Source organism: Cyprinodon tularosa, unplaced genomic scaffold, assembly GCF_016077235.1.
Source record: "Cyprinodon tularosa strain WSP-4 unplaced genomic scaffold, ASM1607723v1 ctg461, whole genome shotgun sequence".
Lineage (NCBI taxonomy): Eukaryota > Metazoa > Chordata > Actinopteri > Cyprinodontiformes > Cyprinodontidae > Cyprinodon > Cyprinodon tularosa.
In genome coordinates, this window is record NW_024039187.1 from 562,237 (window position 1) to 583,178 (window position 20,942).

At 39.8% G+C, this 20,942-nt stretch overlaps 1 protein-coding gene across 1 annotated transcript in view; it reads right to left on the minus strand.

The window, feature by feature from the left end:
* Positions 1–20,696, minus strand: part of LOC119793857 (anoctamin-1-like) — a 75,577-nt gene extending 54,881 nt beyond the window's left edge. The window contains exons 1-9 of the mRNA XM_038301141.1: positions 20,350–20,696; positions 13,003–13,332; positions 11,009–11,107; positions 10,049–10,200; positions 8,219–8,273; positions 7,760–7,808; positions 5,205–5,260; positions 3,369–3,410; positions 3,028–3,092 (exon numbers count right to left, since the gene is read on the minus strand). Of these exons, the coding sequence (XP_038157069.1) occupies positions 3,028–3,092; positions 3,369–3,410; positions 5,205–5,260; positions 7,760–7,808; positions 8,219–8,273; positions 10,049–10,200; positions 11,009–11,107; positions 13,003–13,332; positions 20,350–20,445 (944 nt within the window). The 5' untranslated portion in view covers positions 20,446–20,696. The remainder of the gene's footprint in view (positions 1–3,027; positions 3,093–3,368; positions 3,411–5,204; positions 5,261–7,759; positions 7,809–8,218; positions 8,274–10,048; positions 10,201–11,008; positions 11,108–13,002; positions 13,333–20,349) is intronic.
* Positions 20,697–20,942: the final 246 nt, after the last annotated feature.

Below are 20,942 nucleotides of genomic sequence, written 5' to 3' on the forward strand. Positions count from 1 at the left end.
AAACATTGGACTTTTTATCCTCCCTCTGTGTCTGTGAGTCTGCATATGGGCTAGTAAACCATTGCATCATGACAGAACGATCCAGCCAACAGACTAGCCCCGCAGACTCCTTCTACGCGCTACTGGGGAGCCCGCTCTGTGCCGTCTAGGAGACCCCTGAGCCCACTCTGTGCCGTCTGGGAGACCCCTGAGCTCGCTCTGTGCCGTCTAGGAGACCACTGAGCCCGCTCTGCGCCGTCTGGGAGACCCCTGAGCCCGCTCTGTGCCATCTGAGAGACCCCTGAGCCTGTTCTGCACCTTCCAGAGCCTCCGGAGGTGGAGCCACAATCGGTGGATCCCTCGGTTCCTTGAGGTGGACCCACAATCGGTGGATTCCTCTGTTCCTGAGGCGGAGCCGTATTGGGCGGACCTGTTGCAGAGCTGCGGGAGCGGAGACGGCGTCCTTCCCGGGGCTTCATGCGGAAGCGGAGACAGAGTTTCTCCCGGTGCTTCCTGCTGAAGCGGAGTTGACGCCCTCTTCCAAGGCCCTGCAGCTTTTGAGACTCTGCTCTGCTGCCGGTTTCATGGCCGGCCACCTGAGACTTTTTCTGGCATCCCTGGTTCGCCCTTCGCCCTCCATGGGCGAGTTGTTTTTTTCTTTGGGGCGTCTGGAATCCGCCCTTGAGGGGGGGGGTACTGTCAGGATCCGGGACTTTGCCCACCAGAGGGCGCCGTGGATCCAAGCCTGGGGAGCTTGGACTCAGCTTGATCAGCTGTTGCTTATCTGCTGATTAAGGAAGCTTCCTATTTAAGCTGTGTGTTAATTTCTCTCTGTGCTGGATCGTGTTGTCTTACCTGTGCCATCATGCCTGTCTGAGCCTTGAACCTGAAGATTCCTCTGAGTGCCAATAAACATTGGACTTTTTATCCTCCCTCTGTGTCTGTGAGTCTGCATATGGGCCATCGCATCATGACAAAGATGGACGCCTACAGCTCTGCTTCAGGGTCAGCTAATGTAAGACAACAGATACTTGGTAGAATGATCAACCATTAGGCCAAACAAAGTAAATCTCTGGAATTAGAAGAACACCTGGATTCTGCACATAGCACGGTACAAATGGAATGGATGGGATCTAACACATATAACAAAAAATGCTTTTCTTTTCTTTCTTCAGAGTTGTTTCCTTTGCTCTAACGATCTACCAAACTTATGGCCACTGTCTGTCTGTGTAGTTCACCTAATCTGTCTAATCACACAGATTCCACTGCAGAAACTATGTATTTATTTATTTTCTTTCATCGATGATGCTGTCAGGGTCAGGCCCTCTGTTTTGGGTTATTTTTAGTTTCTTTGTAATTTTTGTATCTTTTTAGATGTTTCTAGCTGTGAGTTTCTGAGTTGCTCTCTGTCGCCCTCTTGTGCTCATTTCCTTTCCCCTTGGCTTCCTTCTAGTTAGTTCTCTCCACACCTGCTCCATATTCAGCTCATTAGTCCATCTTTTGTTCTGTTCCCCTTATATACACCACCTCTGCAGTCACTCAGTGCTGGTTCTTGGTTGTTTTGTTACTCTGTCGTTTCCTGGCTCCTCATGTGTGTTTTTCCCTGAAGTTCTCCTAGATTTTGGTTTTCAGTATATTTGATTTTTGGATTTTTGCCTCAGTTGTCTGTGGAAACGTAATAAATCTTAGGCTGCGTTCACACTGCATTCCTTGATGCTCAATTACAATATTTTTTGTGAAATCCGATTTTTTTGCATAGCTGTTCACATTTCCAAATATATGTGACTTGTATGTGATCTCCTGTGTGAACTGCATTCATACAACCTAAGTGTCCCGCATGCACAGTAGAGGACGCAATGACGTCACAAGCAAGCGTGCTTCGTATTTACGGAAATAAACATGGATGGTAGTGCTGGAGAATATCTAGTGATCTTTCCCAACCTTAAAAACTAAATCTTTCCAAGATGGTTAAACTTAAATACTGCTCTCACATTATCGTCCACCATTGTTGTTGTTTTTCTTGCCCTTTCTTCATAGCAAGAAGCAGAATAGTGACCTTTTTCAGGTATTAATGACGTTCAGGTCGGATGAACGCGGCGTGGCTGTTCAGACACAGGTCGCATTTGAAACTATCAGATTCGTATCCGATTCAGGACCACATAGCCAAGTGTTCTGGGTCGCATGGGGAAAAAATCGGATCTGTGTTGTTCAGACTGCCATGAAAAGATCAGATCCAGGTCAAACATGGGCAAAAAAATGTGATTTGGGTCACTTCAGGCTGCGAGGGAACGTAGCCTTTGTGATGGTTTATTGAGGCATCATGAAGCCAAACTGTATTGCTGCTGCGACCGGCTGGACAGATTTGATGACCCAGTACATGATATCATTGAAGTTATTGTCGTCTACATTGCATTATTTCATATCTATGTTAAAATTGAAAATATCTTTGATATTTTTAGATGCAGCCAATAAATATTGTAAACATTTATCACAAGGTGAACATTTATGGGAAAATGTGAATGAGGATGATTGTGGACTAGGATTTTAAATCATATTTTTAAAACAATAAGTGCAGTAAAAACAGTAAATAAACTAAGAATAAATTTGAAATGAACTTTAATTCAGATAAGTTGAGTGATAACTGAGAGGAAAATGATGACACAATAAGAAAATTGAAATAAAAAGGGCTGAAACGTTCATATTCCTTTTAGGCTCCAAAATTCTGGATCATTTTAACGATAAACCACAAAACATTAGGCATTATTTTTTAGCAAATGCATCATTTAAACACAGTTTAGTGAATCAGTCTGTTACAAAAAACTCCTGGATCGGTCACATAATTTTGTGGAAACACACGCTCCACACATGCAGCCACACATCAGTGTTAATGGGCCCATCACTATTAAATCTGTAACTCATCTCTACATTTGGGTCCAAAAAACCTCCACCCAACCTTGACAGATTTACAACTGGCTTTACTTGTTCTGGTTCACTTTCTGAACTAAAATTTTATAAAAATAAAGTTGTAAAAGGAAAACATTTGCTTACCGAACAAGTCCAATGGGCTGGTACTTATAGAAGACACTGTAGTTTGCCCACTCTTCGTACAAAAGCTGTTGAGATAATAGAGGAATGGGTTGCATTATTGTTGCATAAAGTCACCGTGCCCATATCCATTCCATTCACATTTCCACCAATCCAAACCCTTCTCCCTCTATTGTTTAGACAATGTACATATTAACAGAACAAAGTTTTTATTTCCTCTTCAATGAGAGCAAAGTGGAAGAGTAGTCAAACACGCGGATTAAAACAGATTCTGTTTTATTTGAGGGCTGTAGGAGTTATTTAGGGTTATAAAATGTTCCTCTTAGAGCTAATTCCATTCTTACCTTTCTGTCGTTGGGTTCAGCACTTTCCTCCTCAATAGCTCCCTAAGAAAAGAACAATGTAGTTATTGGACTAAATGACTAAATATAATGAAGCATTCAAACTGGGTGGACCACTTCATCTTTTCCAATAAGCATGTTTTCTAAACAAAAACAGGGCTTTTTTGGGGGCTACTGAATAAAACCTGGAACTCAACGCTATCTCTGATATTTTGTATTGAAAAAGCTTCCTGGATGGGAAACTTGGAAAAAAAGTCCAGTGGATTGTTTTTAATTTTCTTTTTTTGTAATGAAGCATTATTTAACCATCTGAGAGAGAAAGATTAGATCCTCATGGTAAACTCACATTAAGGATATAATTGCTTTTGCATGATTAGAAAATGTAAATTGAATGTCTTAACCTCCACTGGTTCCCCACCGCACAGCTTTGTGTATTTAGATCAGGGGTCACCAACATGGTGCCAGCGGGCACCAAGGGGCCCTCAAGGACCACAAGGGGTGCCCTTAGAGTCTTCTGAAAATAGAACAACTCAACGTGAGCTTCTTTTTTAATCAGTTATGGAACATTTCATCATTTAATCATATATGGCATTTAAGCATTTATAGAGATTTCGAAATGAAAATGTCTAAATTTAAAGAAACGATAAAGATATGTTTATAATGTATGAAGTTTAGGTGAACGTTGACCCTTGCAATTCATAGGTCAGTATTGGTAGCCCTTCCTGTGACAGAGTACCCCTGAAGTAGCCCTCAACTGTAAAAAGGTTGGTGACCGCTGATTTAGATTGAACACAGCGCTACACTTGAAAATAACACTGGTTAAACTTTTACATAGACATGTTAAACATCACTAGAAAGCTTAGATTCTGCACCATCCAACCGGCAAGTTCATTTTATGGACCCCATAAGAACCAAAGCACAATTAATAAAGATATAGCAGCATGTTAAATCAGAATTTTTAAAATAAAGCTCTGACCTCCTACCTCTGAAGCGAAAAATCCAATCTTAGATTGTTTATATTACATTTGTCCATAAGAGTCCCCGAATAAAAACTAATCCAGTGTATTTGTAATAAAAACATTCCATGAGGAGAAAATCGTCACATAAAGTCAATTTTCTTTTACCATCTCCTTCTCAGCCGCCTGCTCCTAAAGTCCGTCTGCTATTGGTTAAGTCCACAGGAAATGTTTGGATCTGTAACCGAGTGAATTACCTTTAAAACAAGGCTAAACATGGGTCATTTTAACAGTGCAGCCTGGATATATAGCCGGGCGTAAAGGCACAACGGAAGATATAAACCTGGGTCATTGCACACTGTTAGATAGTTAGAAAAATTTTTAGAAAAATTAACAAATATTTGCTTCAAAAATGTTCTGTGTCCATCAAAAGGCTCCAGTTTGGTTGTTGGGGTAAACTTGTTGTGTAAAAGCAATAAGCACAATTTGGGGCATAATTGCAGAGGCTAAATAAATATCAAAGGGGGAAACAAACAGACAAATGGCTTTGTCCATCATCAGAGAAGCTTTTATTTAACTCAGGGCTTGAAAAGTTAATCCTTAGAACAGCCTAAGAATGAGGTCCGTTCATCCTGGGGCAAAATTCCCTGAGTTATCCTTTTTGTGTAATTTGGTTTCCTGAGGAATGTCCAAACCTCCAGAATGGAGAAACTAAACATCCCAAAGGATGATTGGTTCAACACAGAAAAGCCAGCTCTAGACAGAACATCTACACCTTAGAGATCAGGTAAACCTCATGAGGGCAGTGCACCTTTCCACCCCTCCCCCGTCTACTTCATCAGTATTGGACGAATGTGAGGTTGTGTGCATCGGCATTGCTTACATCATGAAGAGGATAGGCTGCTGTATAAATCCCACTACCAAGGAGACTGGTGATTCCTGTCAGGGAAAAACAAAAACAAGATCACATGAAAAGAATCACACATCTCTGACCTTCGTTGTTCTTATAATAAAATCCGTTTAACTTATGGTTATGAAAAAAGTAAGTAAGAGCAACAGAGCAGCTTCAACACTACGGAGAGAATATCAGCCTAAACAGTTTACTGCAGAAGACAAGAACATGGAAAGATAACGATATAACTCCTGAAATCCAAAAAGGAATTATAGCAAACTATCAGTAATGTATTTACACCTGTCTGTGTTACATTTACTGTCATGATCTTGGCACTGATTAATGGCTTAATTACTCATTCCATTCACCTGGCTAACTCTGCCCAGTTTCTCATTACTGCTCATCGGATTCACCTGCTCCTGCCTCTATTCAAGTTGCTCGCATCCAGTCATCAGGTCCAGAGTATTCTTGTTAGTCTTTCTGATTACCTGAGTCTGACCTGTTCTGCCTCTCCACTGCTGATCTGTTTGCCTGACTTGGCTTCGGACTCTTGCATGTTCTCTGGGACACTCTGGGCAGCGCCCACCTCATCTTGTTGGCAGCCCACTGGCTGGATCCTACCTCATTCTCTGATTATGGACTGAACTTGTAATCCAGAGTTTCCTGCCTCAGACGCTCAGGCCGCTGCCATTGCAGACCCCCTGTCCCATAGTTTTAATAAACACCTTCTGAATAATCCGTCTGTCTTGTCTGAATACTGGGTACTCTGATCTGAGTCATGACATTTACAGCACCATCTATTTTCAAAAAAAATCTATACAGGCCAAATTAATGTCAAAAGAATTGAACCAAATGACAACTAAAAAGCCACTGCATATTATTAAGGTTTACATCACAAACAGGTGAACTTTAAAAGGACTAAAGGGAAGCTAATGTTACAGAAAAACCTAGAATAAATCACTTTGGCAGTTTGGAGCATGCAATGTAGGGAAGCTGGAAAAAAAGGTGTTCTGATCAGATGAGAGTGAACTTCAACTTTCTTGCAAACCAGGAAGTTATTGAGCAGAATTAATTAGTTTTCATCTCTGCTGTTTTAGTCCTGTGAACACCATGAGGGCCACTTCGCTATGTTGCTGTATTCTACTTTTAACTATATTTTTTTTAAACCCATCTAGGGACAAGTGCTCTGAATTAGCTTCACTTTATGATACAAACATCAGGCTTCACAACAGTTTATCTATGTTGCTGTGTCAGTCCCTATCAAGTAAACAAAAGAAATGATTAGATGGATGGAGCTAAATGATCTCTCGCTGTGGTTCACTTTTGCTTTTTGGCCTTTTCCGTGTGAGTAATGAACATTTGAACAGAAGGGGAAATTTATTGGTTCTCAGTGGAAGCTGGTAGGTAGGGGTTCGCCATCATGTCTCTCCCATTAGAACTGGGAGCTCAACGGATGAAGCTTTTGGTTTTCTGTGTTTGATCTTATCATTGAAAGGAGCGGATTGGTCTGTTAATTTTGGCCTTAGGGACTGACATTTAAAGTTTCCCAATCATGGCTCTTTGTATGTGCTGCAGGTGGTTTTCCACTGTTATTATTTCATTCAGTGCTTCTTCTGTTGGAACACATCATTACTGTTCAGTAGGAAGCATCAAACACTTAATAGAACTTACATCACTGCTGACATGCTGGTATGCATTCAATCATGATCCTGCTGCTTAAACTTAATACAGTTTTCTGGTCTTTTTTGTTCCGTTCAAATTTAAGTGTTTCAGTTACACTTTGATTCATGTCATTCAGTGTTTTCTTGGTCATTGGTTTCTTTTCCATTTTGTGCGATCATAGTTCTAGTTATATTGGTGTTATATTGGTGTGATTCTAGTTATATTTCACCTGTGTTGTTTTTTTTGAGTTACTCTGTCTCCCCTTTGTGCCAGTCTACTCTCCCCAGGCTCCCTTCTAGTTGCTTCTATTCACACCTGCTCCCTATCAGCTGATTAGCCCATTCTTTTTTCTGTCTCCCATATATACACCTCCTGTTCAGTTCCTCATTGCAAATGGAAAGGAGACTGGCACAAGGGGGAGACAAAGTAACTCAAAAAAATACAACACACCTTGAATATAACTAGAAAACAACTAGAATCACACAAAATGTAAAAGAAACCAATGACATAAATCACAGTTTAACAGAAAACTCAAAAATTTAACTTAAACTTAAAGAACCAAAAAGTCCAGAAAGGGGAGAATCACGACACTTTTGGGAGTTTGATTAAGAACCTGTTCATTTAAGCAGAAACCTCTGACTGTCCCAGGAGATATTTAAACCTGAGCCTTGTTACTATCTTTGCTTCTGTGGCCCCAGGAAACTGGGCTGATGGTATCAATGTCTTTCATCCTACATTGATTTGAAACATAACCGATTATAATAAACAAAAAAAAAGAAAAACATGCATCTTCAGTTTTTTATTTACATTGAATTTCTACAATAAAGACAAGATCATGCCATAGTGTTGGGGCTATGGAGTAGAAGAAGTAGGTTCAGACTCACCCATGCTGTAGTTAGCCTTGAATTTGGTTCGTTTTAATATTTCATACACCTAATAAAGAATAAACAAAGTTATTGGCATGGTGTCAACAGAAAAACATTTACATGCAGGTGTCTACCTGGCAGGGCTTGGTTCAACATACGGCTAAAGGAATTATGTTATCCAGAACCTTTATCACATTTCTACAGTGTTTTTGTTTTGTTTGTATTATTTAGTTAAAAATAGCTTCCTTGGTGCATTTACAGATTGACCAAAGGGGCTGGTTTTAGTCATTTAATTAAACTTGAATATTGTTCTTCAGATCATCAGTTAAAGCCAGTTAACTGACCAGTCTGGATAACCAAATGATTAACAGTTCAGCAAGTTTAACAAACCCTTTTGTTGCTTTGCATAGTTTAGTTCACGGGTAAAAGTTTGTTTCTGGAAGAACAGTCAGGTTTGGATTTATTACTGGGACTTACTATGGAACTCCTGGTTTTGCTGTCAAAGAAGTTATCTTTGTCTGAGAGGTCAAACCTGTTAACACAGAAAAATGAAAACAGATCACTTTGTCTTTTTCAGGAAGTATTAATATTATTCCAAACAAAACTCTACTTTTTAAAAAGCATAAAAGGTTTGATGTCCAAATGATCCGTTTTATGGCCACTTCATAAGACTCATCAGACTCTGCTCTGTTAGGCGTCTATCGTGATCAGTTTTCATCTGGAGGTCTCAGTATGTCGTCTGTTTTTAAAACATCCATCCATCAATTTTCTAACACGTTTATCCTGAGTGGGGTCGCGAGGGGTGCCGGTGCCCATCTACAGCAGTCATTAGGCGAGAAGCGAAGTGTTTTTAAAACATATTTATTTATATAAATATATAAAACCATTGTTTCCTGTGTCGCTCTGATCCCATAACAGGCCTTTCAACATCTTTAAGGGGAATTTTATTCACTGTGCAACAACATTTCATGTCACTGCTGTGTGGATAATCAATTAATTAATTCATTAATTCATTGTTTGTTAGAACATGTCTGGAATTCCGACTGTTCAATGATTGCCTCTAAAATGACAGTCAGCTGATTCTTTCAGTCACTGCATTTACAGACAGCAGCCAATGTAACTCTGCACAGTAACACTGACATAGCTCCACTGAGAAAACCTGGAAGCCTTTCCTGCTAAAGAAAATCTGGATCTGATGATCTGTGAACCGTTGGCCTCTAAGAGGATTTCACTGGAACTATAAATGACAGAAGCTCAACAGAACAGGTCTGATCTACACCTTTAGGCAGGATCAGAGATGGCAAAAGTACTCACTTTCTGTACTTGAGTAAAAGTACAGATACTTGTGTTAAAAAATACTCTGGTAAAAGTGGAAGTACTGATTAAACTTCTTTACTCAAGTAAAAGTAACAAAGTACAGGCTTGTAAATTTACTTAAAGTATAAAAGTAAAAGTAGAAACCACTTTCTTCATGCCGTTGCCTACATTTTAAATGGATGTCTGCCAATAGGACTAAATCTCTGTTGTGCTCATTTTCAATCATCTCGTCGTCCATACTACTATGCTAACACCACCGCCACCAAGCTGCAATGATTTGCCGCGAATGAATACCGCCGAATCTGTTGATGTAAGGAGGATGTAAAAAATGTAAGGAGTAGAAGTAAAAAGTTGCCATAAAAATAAGTAGTAAAGTAAAGTAAAAATGTCAGAAAAATCTACTTGAGTACAGTGACGAAGTATTTGTACTTCGTTACTTCCCATCTCTGGGCAGGATTAACGCTGCACAACGTCTTGCCAGATTTCTGCTCCGGTCTGCACTAGACTCATGGAAACAACTACTTTTTATCTGACTATATAGTTCAACAGCATTGACCTGTTGCTTCAAACATTACTTAATAGCTGACTTCTTTATATTTCAACAAAACCCCAAGCTTGTGCAATTCTCACAGTTCTGCCAGACAAGATGGATCCTTTGCTGCTGCTGCAGTGAGCTGTTCTGTTAATATAATATATATTATATTATATATATAATAGAGGGATTGATCACCTAGGAGATGCAGTGTTTTAGGAATTTCTGGAAGTGGTCAGATATTTATTGATCAGAAAGCAGCTTCACTTTTCCTTTTAAAGATCCATGCCTGCATAGTGTTGGTGATGGTAGTGTTGTTATGGGTTAATTGGTGCCGTAATAATTAATATATACTCTGTGGGGAAGCTGTGTTGTTTGTGATGCAAACACTAGAATGTTACAGAATGTTACACTCCTCTCCCAGCTGACATTTTGACTAGATATAAATGTTAGCTTACAGGTGCTGCTTCTCCCTGGAGAATGAGTGGGACAGGTGCTTGATGTTCTTGGAATGATGTTCCTCAACATTAGGACGCAACGGCTCCAGAGCTTTATTGACCAGGGAGCTGATTTTCTTCACAACGCTGCTTGATTGTTTGACCTCATAGACCTGAAAAAAACAAAAGACAGACCTCAGTCCCTGCTACCCCTCAATCACTGTTGTCCTGTAGTCACTGTCATACCTCTATCAGATATCCATCTATCAGAGTCAAGGATGGCTACATGTACCTATCTCCAGCAGGTTTTGGGTAAAAAGCATTTTAAGGCGCATGCCTTTAGTTTCTGGTCAAAAACATCTCAACACTGTGGCTGAAACACTAGAACTTCAAACATATATACTACGTTCTAAATGTCACTGCCTGTGTATGCATCATAGCATGCACAAGCACGAGTCAGGGGCTATGACTAAAGGTAAAACCTTGACTCCAGAACCTTGAGGGTTCGAACCACCATGAAGAGAATGTGCATTTCAGTCAGTGCTATAAATGTCTGGAAGAAACTCAAAAAAGAGATAAAGCAATGTCCAAGCATGAGTCTGTTTTAAAAAAAAAAGGCTCAAACTGATATTTTTCAGCATGAACTGTGATGAGGAGGGGAAGGGGGTGGCACTTTGGGGCGAGAGGTCGGACCGGTGGGGGGAACAGGTGGAGGGACTGGTGTTGGGATGTGGCACTGATGATTGGGGGGGTGGGGAGTTGCAGTACTCTGAGTGCCGATGTAAAAAGGTGGTTCTTGCCCTAATGTGTTTGTTTAGGTATGTATATGTACGTTTACATGTATGTATGTATGTATGTATGTATATAGATGTGTGTGTGTGTATACATTGTATATATATGTTTAGTAATTAAAAACAAACAAAAATAGCCCAGCATGTTTGAGAAAAAGACTGAATGACTTTAGGAACCGGTTGAACGTACCTTCTTGGTGGGCATCTTTAGCTTCATTAATTCAGCCTCTCGACAGAGAACGCTCCACGGCGCGTGAATCTTTACGAAGCCTAGGCCGGGAATCATGGCCTGCCAGACACACACAATAGGAATTTCTATATGATACTGTTCTACATTCAGCACAAATAAATAAACATTCAATATAAACTGTATTAAAGAAATACCTTAGTTTATTTTTTTTTAAGAATGTTAAGATCCTTAACATTATTAAGATTATTATTTTAGCTTCTCTTTATAGCAATAAAGCTGCAAAAATCTGCTCCTGGTTTGAATTTTAACCGACAGACTTTACCTGTTGGAGTTTATTTAGAATAAAACATTAAAACCGGCTTAGATTGTTTCTGGCCAAATTCAGCATAATAACAGTGACTCAGCAAATACACCAGTGATGGCTGGAGGTGCCATAGATGCCAATTTTCATGAAGTTACAGCTAAATATTTCTATAGCTCATAACTGTGTCCCTCTGAACCTTAGGCTAAACAAAAACACTTGCAGGTCAGCAGGGGCTTTTTTTCAATAATGAATGTTTGCTGATCTCAAATTATTCTTTCCACATTCATGTGAATTTAAAAAAAAGTGAGAACAGCAGAGAGGATCATGGGGGCTCCTCTTCCCTCCATTAAAGACATTTCATCCCAGCGCTGCGTGTTCCGAGCCCGTGACATCATCAATGATCCCTCACCCCCCCATCATGGACTGTTCTCCCTGCTGCCCTCTGGGAAGAGGCTTCACAGCATTCAATGCAGGACCAGCATGACACTGATAACACCAAACCAAAACACTGCATACTGGCACCATAGATGTTAATGCTCTGAACTTCCATATCAATTCGTTTTTTTCTCCCACACTGTTTATATTTGATCACTGCTGCACTTTAAGAAAATGGAAATGTTCTGTAAAAACAGATTGTATAGAAAACGACAAAAAGTTGTCTAAATTTACAAAGAGAAATTATGAAATAATGAACAACATTGATAAAAAAATATGCAAGAGTTCAGTTTGACACAATTTATCAACATGATAAAAGTTTGATTTTATTTGCTACATTAACTTATATTTTTTAAAAACACTTTCTTACTTCAAATCAAATTCATGAAGAGATTGAAAGAAATATCAAAAAGAATTAAATAGAAAAGCAGAGATGGGCCGACTCTTTTTGATTTTTCTCTGTTTAGACTCACTGATAGAATACTGGATACAAAATAAAATAAATGTTGGACTGAATTGCCTAAATTGTCTAAAACAGGACTTTGTGATTTGTTGTTTGTTTTCCTTTGCTAAATGAAAAATTGTTGCGTAACAAATAACCACAGAATCTGAAAATGAAATGATCTAAATGTCTAGATAAGAAAATCATGTTTCTGTACAGATCTAGAGATAAACGCTTCTCTCTAAACCAAAATCTTTATGGCTAAATAATTTTATCAGTAAACCTAAAAGTTATCTGGCACCAAACCTGAAACCAGAACTAAATCCTCATTTTCCAAACTGAAACCAAGTGATTTTAGGAAAAGAATTTGATTGTTTTTGTTTTTCTGTGGTATCAGTTGCAATCCAGCGATGAAGCTGAAAGTAGAGGTAGAAAACAATCTGAAGATAAACTTAATAAAGCAAAAATAAATTCATTTATATGAGTAATATCAGTTATTTGTTGTATTTACAAACCTATTTTTTGTTTTGTTTTGTTTTTTCAAAATTCCCATTAAAGTCAATTCTTGGTTATCCAAACAGAAGAGCAGGAACTTTTGTTCTTGTATGAGAGCTAGAGGTTTTGGCATTTCTGCAGGATTCTAACCATCAACCATTGCAAAATGCACCCAGATCTAAATGAGAAATAAATATTTAATATCTGTTGTTTCGTGCAGCATGAGCATTAAAATCAGGCTGAATGTTTCTGTATTAGTTTTTCTATCCATGTGAAATGCAGCCATTAAACTTTTTAGAAATGAAAACATTGACTCACTTCCTCGTCTTTTTCCAGCTCCAGCCCCATGTCTTTCAGGTTTTTCTCAAACTCCTCCCTCCTGAAGGCTTTGTGATCCTCGTGGCTGTTAAACGTCTCTCCCAGAACGCCCATTTCCACATCAGCCACCGTGGATCCGGCTTGGACCTGCTTGTTGGGACTTGGGTTGCCGGAGACAGGATTCTCCGTCAGACTGTGGTCTGACTGTCGACTAGAACGGCCTCCACCTGACTTCCTCAGAGGATAAGTGAGAACGTAGTCAACGCGCCGCTGACCATCCTGGAAAAAAAGCCCATGATAGCAGCTGGTGCTTTCCTCCGGACTGAGGGCCTAAGATCAGCAAAGACAATAATGGAGAGGATTGAAGATTCAGAAAACCTCTGATAGAAAAGCAGCATTGTTCCTTACAGTTTAGAAACAAGAGGAAAACGTTGCTACTGTGCAGTGAAGTAGATCTGAAGACTGTAAAGAGCTCTGAGTAGTCAGTGCTTTAGCCAAAGGAGGGCTGATGAGCAGCCAGACAGTTTATTTCCATTTATTTAAATGTCTGGGTTACATGACGTACTTAGATGGACAGAAGCTGCTGTGTAGATCAGTTTGAACATCCCAGCTTTCTCACAGTATTTTGTTGAATCAACTAAGAGGATAATTGAATGAGTAAAACAAGCAGCGGGTTTATGTCATGGTTTTGGTTCTGCTTAAGTTTTATCTTTGAGTTTTCATTGATTTTGAGTTTTCTTATTTCCATTTTTGTGTTGTAGTTATTTTTGATTGTTTTTGAGTTCTTAGATATTTCTTGTTTGCCCTCTAGCATCATTCTTCTTCTCCCTAGCTCCCTTCTAGACTCCTCCGTCCACACCTGCTCCCAATCTACTGATTAGCCTGGTTTTTGTTTCTCTCTCCCATATATGCACCTCTGGCTGAGTCACTGCAGCTGGTTTGTCATCATTTCTTTGCCCCCTTGTTGTTAGAAATCCTGGTTTTCGGTATTTCTGTGCATTTTGTGGATATTTTTTGTGAAATTCTGCATCTGTTACCCTATTTTGTTATTAAATCTGCAAGTAACCACCATCAGCTTCAGTGTCTGCGTTTGGGTCCTGTCAAACCTCCACCCAACTGGACAGTTTGTAAGCAGTCAGTCGTAGCTCTGCTGCATTGCAGTAAGAAGGTCCTGGGTTTAATTCCCGGCCCTGGGTCTTTCTGCATGGAGTTTGCATGTTCTCCCTGTGCATGCATGGCTTCCCTCCTGGTTCCTCCCACAGTCCAAAAACATGACTGTTAAGTTGTCCTTAGGCGTGTGGAGATGGCGCTGTGTCTCTGTGCTGGACTGTGATGGACTGGCAACCTGTCCATCCCTGATGGATGGATGGATGGATGGATGGATGGATGGATGGATGGATGGATGGATGGATGGATGGATGGATGGATGGATGGATGAGTGGGTTGATGGATGGATGGATGGATGGATGGATGGATGGATGGATGGATGGATGGATGGATGGATGGATGGATGAGTGGGTTGATGGATGGATGGATGGATGGATGGATGGATGGATGGATGGATGGATGGATGGATGGATGGATGGATGGATGGATGGATGGATGGATGGATGGATGAGTGGATGGATGGATGGATGAGTGGGTTGATGGATGGATTGATGGATGGATGGATGGATGGATGGATGGATGGATGGATGGATGAGTGGGTTGATGGATGGGTTGATGGATGGATGGATGGATGGATGGATGAGTGGGTTGATGGATGGATTGATGGATGGATGGATGGATGGATGGATGGATGGATGGATGGATGAGTGGATGGATGGATGGATGGATGGATGAGTGGGTTGATGGATGGATTGATGGATGGATGGATGGATGGATGGATGAGTGGATGGATGGATGGATGGATGGATGGATGGTTGGATGGATGGATGGATGGATGGATGGATGAGTGGATGGATGATGGATGGATGAGTGGGTTGATGGACGGACGGATGGATGGATGGATGGATGGATGGATGGATGGTTGGATGGATGGATGGATGAGTGGATGGATGGATGGATGGATGGATGGATGAGTGGATGGATGGATGGATGGATGGATGAGTGGGTTGATGGATGGATTGATGGATGGATGGATGGATGGATGGATGAGTGGATGGATGGATGGATGGATGGATGGTTGGCTGGATGGATGGATGGATGGATGGATGGATGGATGGATGGATGGATGGATGGATGGATGATGGATGGATGAGTGGGTTGATGGACGGACGGATGGATGGATGGATGGATGGATGATGGATGGATGAGTGGGTTGATGGATGGATGGATGGATGGATGGATGATGGATGAATGAGTGGGTTGATGGACGGATGAATGGATGGATGGATGGATGGATGGATGGATGGATGGATGGATGGATGGATGATGGATGGATGGATGGATGGATGGATGGATGGATGGATGGATGGTTGGATGGATGGATGAGTGGGTTGATGGATGGATGGATGGATGGATGGATGGATGGATGGATGGATGGATGGATGGATGGAAGATGGAGGGTTTATTTTCAACCATTAATAAAATAAATTTAATAAATTTAGGGTTATTTAATAAGGGAATTATTTTTTTCCTACTCAATATTTTCACTATGTTCTTCATTTATAAGAATCTAACTTTGTAAAATATTTATTCAGCTCCAAACTAAATCTTTAGTTTATTGACAAAAAAATGTATTTGGAGCTAAATATATATTTGAAAAAAAATCTCTAAATTAAATATAGATAAAGATATATATATTTTTATTCTTATAAATAAAGAATTCTATAAATGAATGGATGACTTAGTGAAAAAAAAAGAAAAAAAAGAATCTCCTTATTTTTCTCTTAAACTACGCTAAATAACCATTAATATTGCTCCTAATTTCTGAATGCTTAACTTTACAAATGGCGCCCCCTACAAATAACCTACAGATATTCTACTCTTGATCTGGAGTCCGACCAAATAGTTGTTACCATAATTTAAATGATGCATTTTCTGGGATATGCTGGATTAAACATATAGTGGATGCAGATGAATGGTTTCCATAGTTTGGGCCGAAGTTTCATCCCAAATAAGTCAAGGTATCCATCACAGCTGCCATGGCCCTTCCTAGAAACCCTAGGATATATAGTTGGTAAATTAGGAGCTGTCATAACCTCTGGCTTTTGCTTTACGATTTCTAAATATAAATCTAGATCTGAAGATCAGTCACACATGAACGCTGCTGGGAGCACATCCACAGTGTTATGCATAGGAGCAAACTACATCCACCCCGATAGGTAGGGAGCTTTGATCATCTGTTAACTTCCTGCAGCCACAAACAGCAACACACCCTAACATCTTCTTTATTCATCTTCAGCCAAACTGAGCATTTCTTCATGTTATGTGATTTGGACAGCAGCTACGAGCTAAACAATGGGACCAGTAGGTTCACTAGAGTTTGGCAAGACAAACAACTTGCAGCAAGTTAAGTCTGCAGATAGTTGCAGCTTTATGTAAACAGGCCTTCTGCTCTCTAAGCCAAGATTAAAACATGTACAGTCTAACCTTCATTTAGACAGATTCAAGCCTAGATGCCAGCAGATGCTTGTGAATTCATCCAGATATCTTCCATCCATCCATCTTCTACCATTCAGGTAGAAGATGGATCTCATCTCCAGCAGGTTTTGCGTAAAAGTCAGAAACCTCCTGGACAGGTCGCCATAGAGTCACAGACAGTGTTGGGCACGTTACTTTAAAAAGAGTAATTAGTTACAGTTACTAGTTACTTCTCCCAAAAAGTAACTGAGTTAGTAACTGAGTTACTCCACAATAAAAGTAACTAGTTACTAGTAAAAGTAACTATTGCGTTACTTTTGCGTTTCTCGCCCCCGTAACCCTCAGCACCCAGCCCCCACCTTCTCGCAGTGTGTTTCAAAGCCAGCTGAATAGAGCGCACAACAAAGACAAGAACCTGCAGAGAGTTTAGCATTTATTGCAACTCAACGTAAATGACATCAGGGGGGAACGCTATCTGATGGGCCTATAAACCCCGTCTGACAGCGTTCCCCTACTTAACATGGGGGTAACGGTATCTGACGGGCCTATAAACCCTGTCAGATAGCATTCCCCTACTTAACATGGGGGTAACGGTATCTGATGGGCTTCTAAACCCCGTCAAATAGTGTTCCCCTCTTCTTAACATGGGGGGACAGTATCTGATGCGGTGTAAATATCATCAGGCTGCATTATCTCTACTCATGGGTGTCAAATCAAACAGAACAAACAACCATTTAGACACACACTCACACCTAAAGAGGATTTAGAGAAGCCAATTAACGTAACAGTCATGTTTTTGGACTTTGGAAGGAAGCCGGAGTACCAGGGGAGAATCCACACATGCTCAGGGAAACCATGCAAACTCCATGAAGAAAGATCCCAGGCTGGGTCCACCGCCATAAGACTGCTGAACTGTTGAGAAAACTCTAAATCATGTCACAGACTCTGCATCACACTGATAATACCAAACCAAAATATTGCACCATAGATATTAATGCTCTGAACTTCCAGATCAATGTGGTTTTTTTTTCGCCATGTTTTTTCTCCCTCACTGTTTGCATTTGATCACTGCTGCACTTTATGAATGGAAATGTCATGAAAGCTGTACTGAACAAAATTTCGTTTTGTATACACTCTATATACAAAATGACAATAAAACTTGTCTACGTCTAATTCCAAGTAATTGGAAGTGACAATGACAGTGAAGTGCGCGGAGCTTAGGGGGCGGCCTGGGATTTAGCAATTGACTGCATACCAAGGAGGTAATTCAACCATTTCATTCAGATGTTTTGGACAAAGGAAAAATCTAAAAGCTGCAGGATCCTGGAGTCTCCCATCCCTCAGTTAAAGTGTCTTTTATTTTATTTTTGTTTGTTAAATCCCCACTCACACAGCCATGAAGTCTCAGCCCTACAAGGACTCAGCATAATCAGCCACAGGATTTACAAGAATTAACTCGATTCATTCTCTGTAAACATCATGATCGCAAGATTTGCCACCTAAAGTCTCAACATTTGCCAAGATCTGAGAGATTTACTGAGATATTTCCAACCAGCTGACATTATAAACCCAACAGAAGCCTCAGAGACATCTGGTGTTTGAAAAAGTTTTCACACCTTGGATCTTTTCACAGCAAAGTAGAATGACAACGACGAAGCTTGAAAACCCAGGAAAGAATGGCATTAAATGCAAGTGAGTTATTCAGGGGGTTATGAGGAGCGGCTAGAGCAGAATGGATGCAGGGAAGCTGAGGGAGGAGGACCATTTGACACAGAAGGGTCTAGAATTAGAAAATAAACTAGTCAATAGGTGAAGCAAAAATAATACTGAGTATTATAGGACAAGAATGACTGAGAAAAACAGGGGCATGGGACAACAGACGAAACCAGCTAAAAACCATTGAGCTTAACTGGAGGGAAACGTAAGGAAACATTTGTGGAATAAATGAGGAGAAACAGTGTAGATAGCTGAGATGAATGAAGTAAATTAGCAGAATGCAGGAAAGGCTGACGGAGGAGACTTAAACTAGACAGAAATGGAACATTAAGCAAAACAAAAAGACAAAATAAACCTAAACAGAACACTAGAAATTAGTCAGAAATGAGACCTGAAGGAAATAACTAATGCAGTAAAACTGCTTAAGCATCAATAAACAACGGCAAAATGGTGAAAACAAAACCTGTGGCCAAACTCCAAATGAACTCCTTCTACTCACTCTGCATGCATTCTGGCTTAGCATGCACCAATTAGCAAAGAAGGACAACAAAATGTAGATTTACAAATTTAGTAAGTAATTAAGTAATTTCCCTCTGGGATTATTGAAGTATTTCTGATCCTGATTCTAAATCTGATTCTAGTACCTCAAAAGACTTGCAGCTTGTGGTCGGAAAATATCGATTTCTCTTATTTCATATATTGATATATGCTGTTTACTCACTATAAATGTTTTCCCTCAATCAGTTTCACCTGCAAGGCCACACAATTCACCTGCGTGAGGTTGTCAGTGATGTTGGTTAACCCTAACAGAAGTATCAGACATTTACAACCACCGTTAAAAATCGGGAAAGCATTTAAAGGGTACGAAAACTTTTGCAAAGCATTGGATGAGGCAAAGCCAAGAATATATTTAAATTAACTAAAGGACAGGTTAAAACCAAACCTGTCATCTAACTGGTTTCTGGAGGGACCAGAGAAACCATAAAGCTTTTCTTTCCAATTGTTTGGTCTTTGCTGCCATCTAGTGGACATTCTTGATATTCCTTTACTTGGTGTCTCAGTAACGCAGACATTGTAGGGAATTTCTAAACTCAATGGACCAAAGAAAAGCAGCCTGTTGAACTCATTTAACAGCTCCTTTAAGAAACCACAGACACCTTTAGGATTTAGGTTTTTATATTCAGTCGGGAAACAAATAATTTTAGAAACAGTTCAATCTCCACACTGTATTGTTATTATAAATTAAAGGGAATGCAGCCCACTCATTTGCTAATGTTTCTGAGACCTAGATTACAGCTTCAGACTGTAATCTAGGTCATTTAGATTTGTGTGAGAAGAAGTGTGCGTTGGCTACAGGTATTGGCTCTCAGTGGAAAGGAAACTCTGTGGGGAATAATGAATACTGTCATTACCTGGAATTAAGAGGCAGTTCACTTCACAAAACTGAATTCTAAATAAGTACAGTTCTAGATTTTTTTTCTTGAATTGAGGAGGTAAGTGAGACACAATTTACATTTAAAATAAGAAAAAATAAACAATTGAATTGTCTTATTCCAGGTTATTATCTAATTATCTTGTTTTAAATCATGTATTTTAAATAATCTTACTTACCAACTGAAATTAAGGGGAAAATACACTTAATTTAAGAAAACTTATTTCTAGATCGTTTTTGCAGTGTGTTTGATATCTACCACAACAATAAAAACAGACCAAATAGCTTAAAGGCGAAGTTGCTTAGAAGAAACAATCTTCTTCATTATTTTTTTATATTTAACCAAAACAGGACGCAACATCAGTGCTTCATTTGGATTTAGATTCATAAAGCTAAGAAATACAGAATCAGTAAAATAACAAAAAGCAAAATGTTAATCTATCTTTTAATGTAGTTTCAAAACAAATTAAATGATTGTTAAACTTTCTAAAGACAACAGATGATATCCTGTCAAACTGCCCAAGTCAGACAGATACAGGATGCTTTTTTTGTTTGTTTTTTTACATTAATTTTTTTTTTCTGTGCATGTTCTTGGTATTTAAAATGATACTCACCCTAAACTTTCCATGAAAGATGACATCTCTTAAAAAATGTTGCCTAGACCCAGAGACTGAAGGCTGCTGAACTTCTGCGTTTGGTTCCTCTGTCATAGTTAAGGCAGAACAGAGACATAAACCCAGCAGAGAAGGAGTCTCAGATCAAATAGTCTATGTTGTTCTCGGTGGATCTCTGTGTGTCAAATCTCCAGTTACTGGACGGTGCATGAATAAAGCCTGTGCTGCCTCTGCCTTTTCTCTGATCCGCAGCTTCTCCGAGCTTGTATCCCTGCAGCTTTCCGTGTGGCTGTGTTTCCATCTGGAATGTGGAGTCACAGTCGTGAGCCTCCAGCCTTGTTACTTGAGACACCGTCTGTCAGCCAAGATCTAAACTTAGACAACGATAAACCTCCGAACAGAAAGTTCCCTCCCTCAATCTGTCTGCATTCGCTTAGTTCTAATAATCAAACTATCGAACACTTCAGTTCAACGCTGACTTCCTTTATTCTGTGACCATCATCGGCTGCAGGCAGCATAAATCGGGAAGGAATTCCACCAAAAACTCAAAATTACTGTACTTCTAAAAAAAAAAAAACTGTTCATCCTAAGAA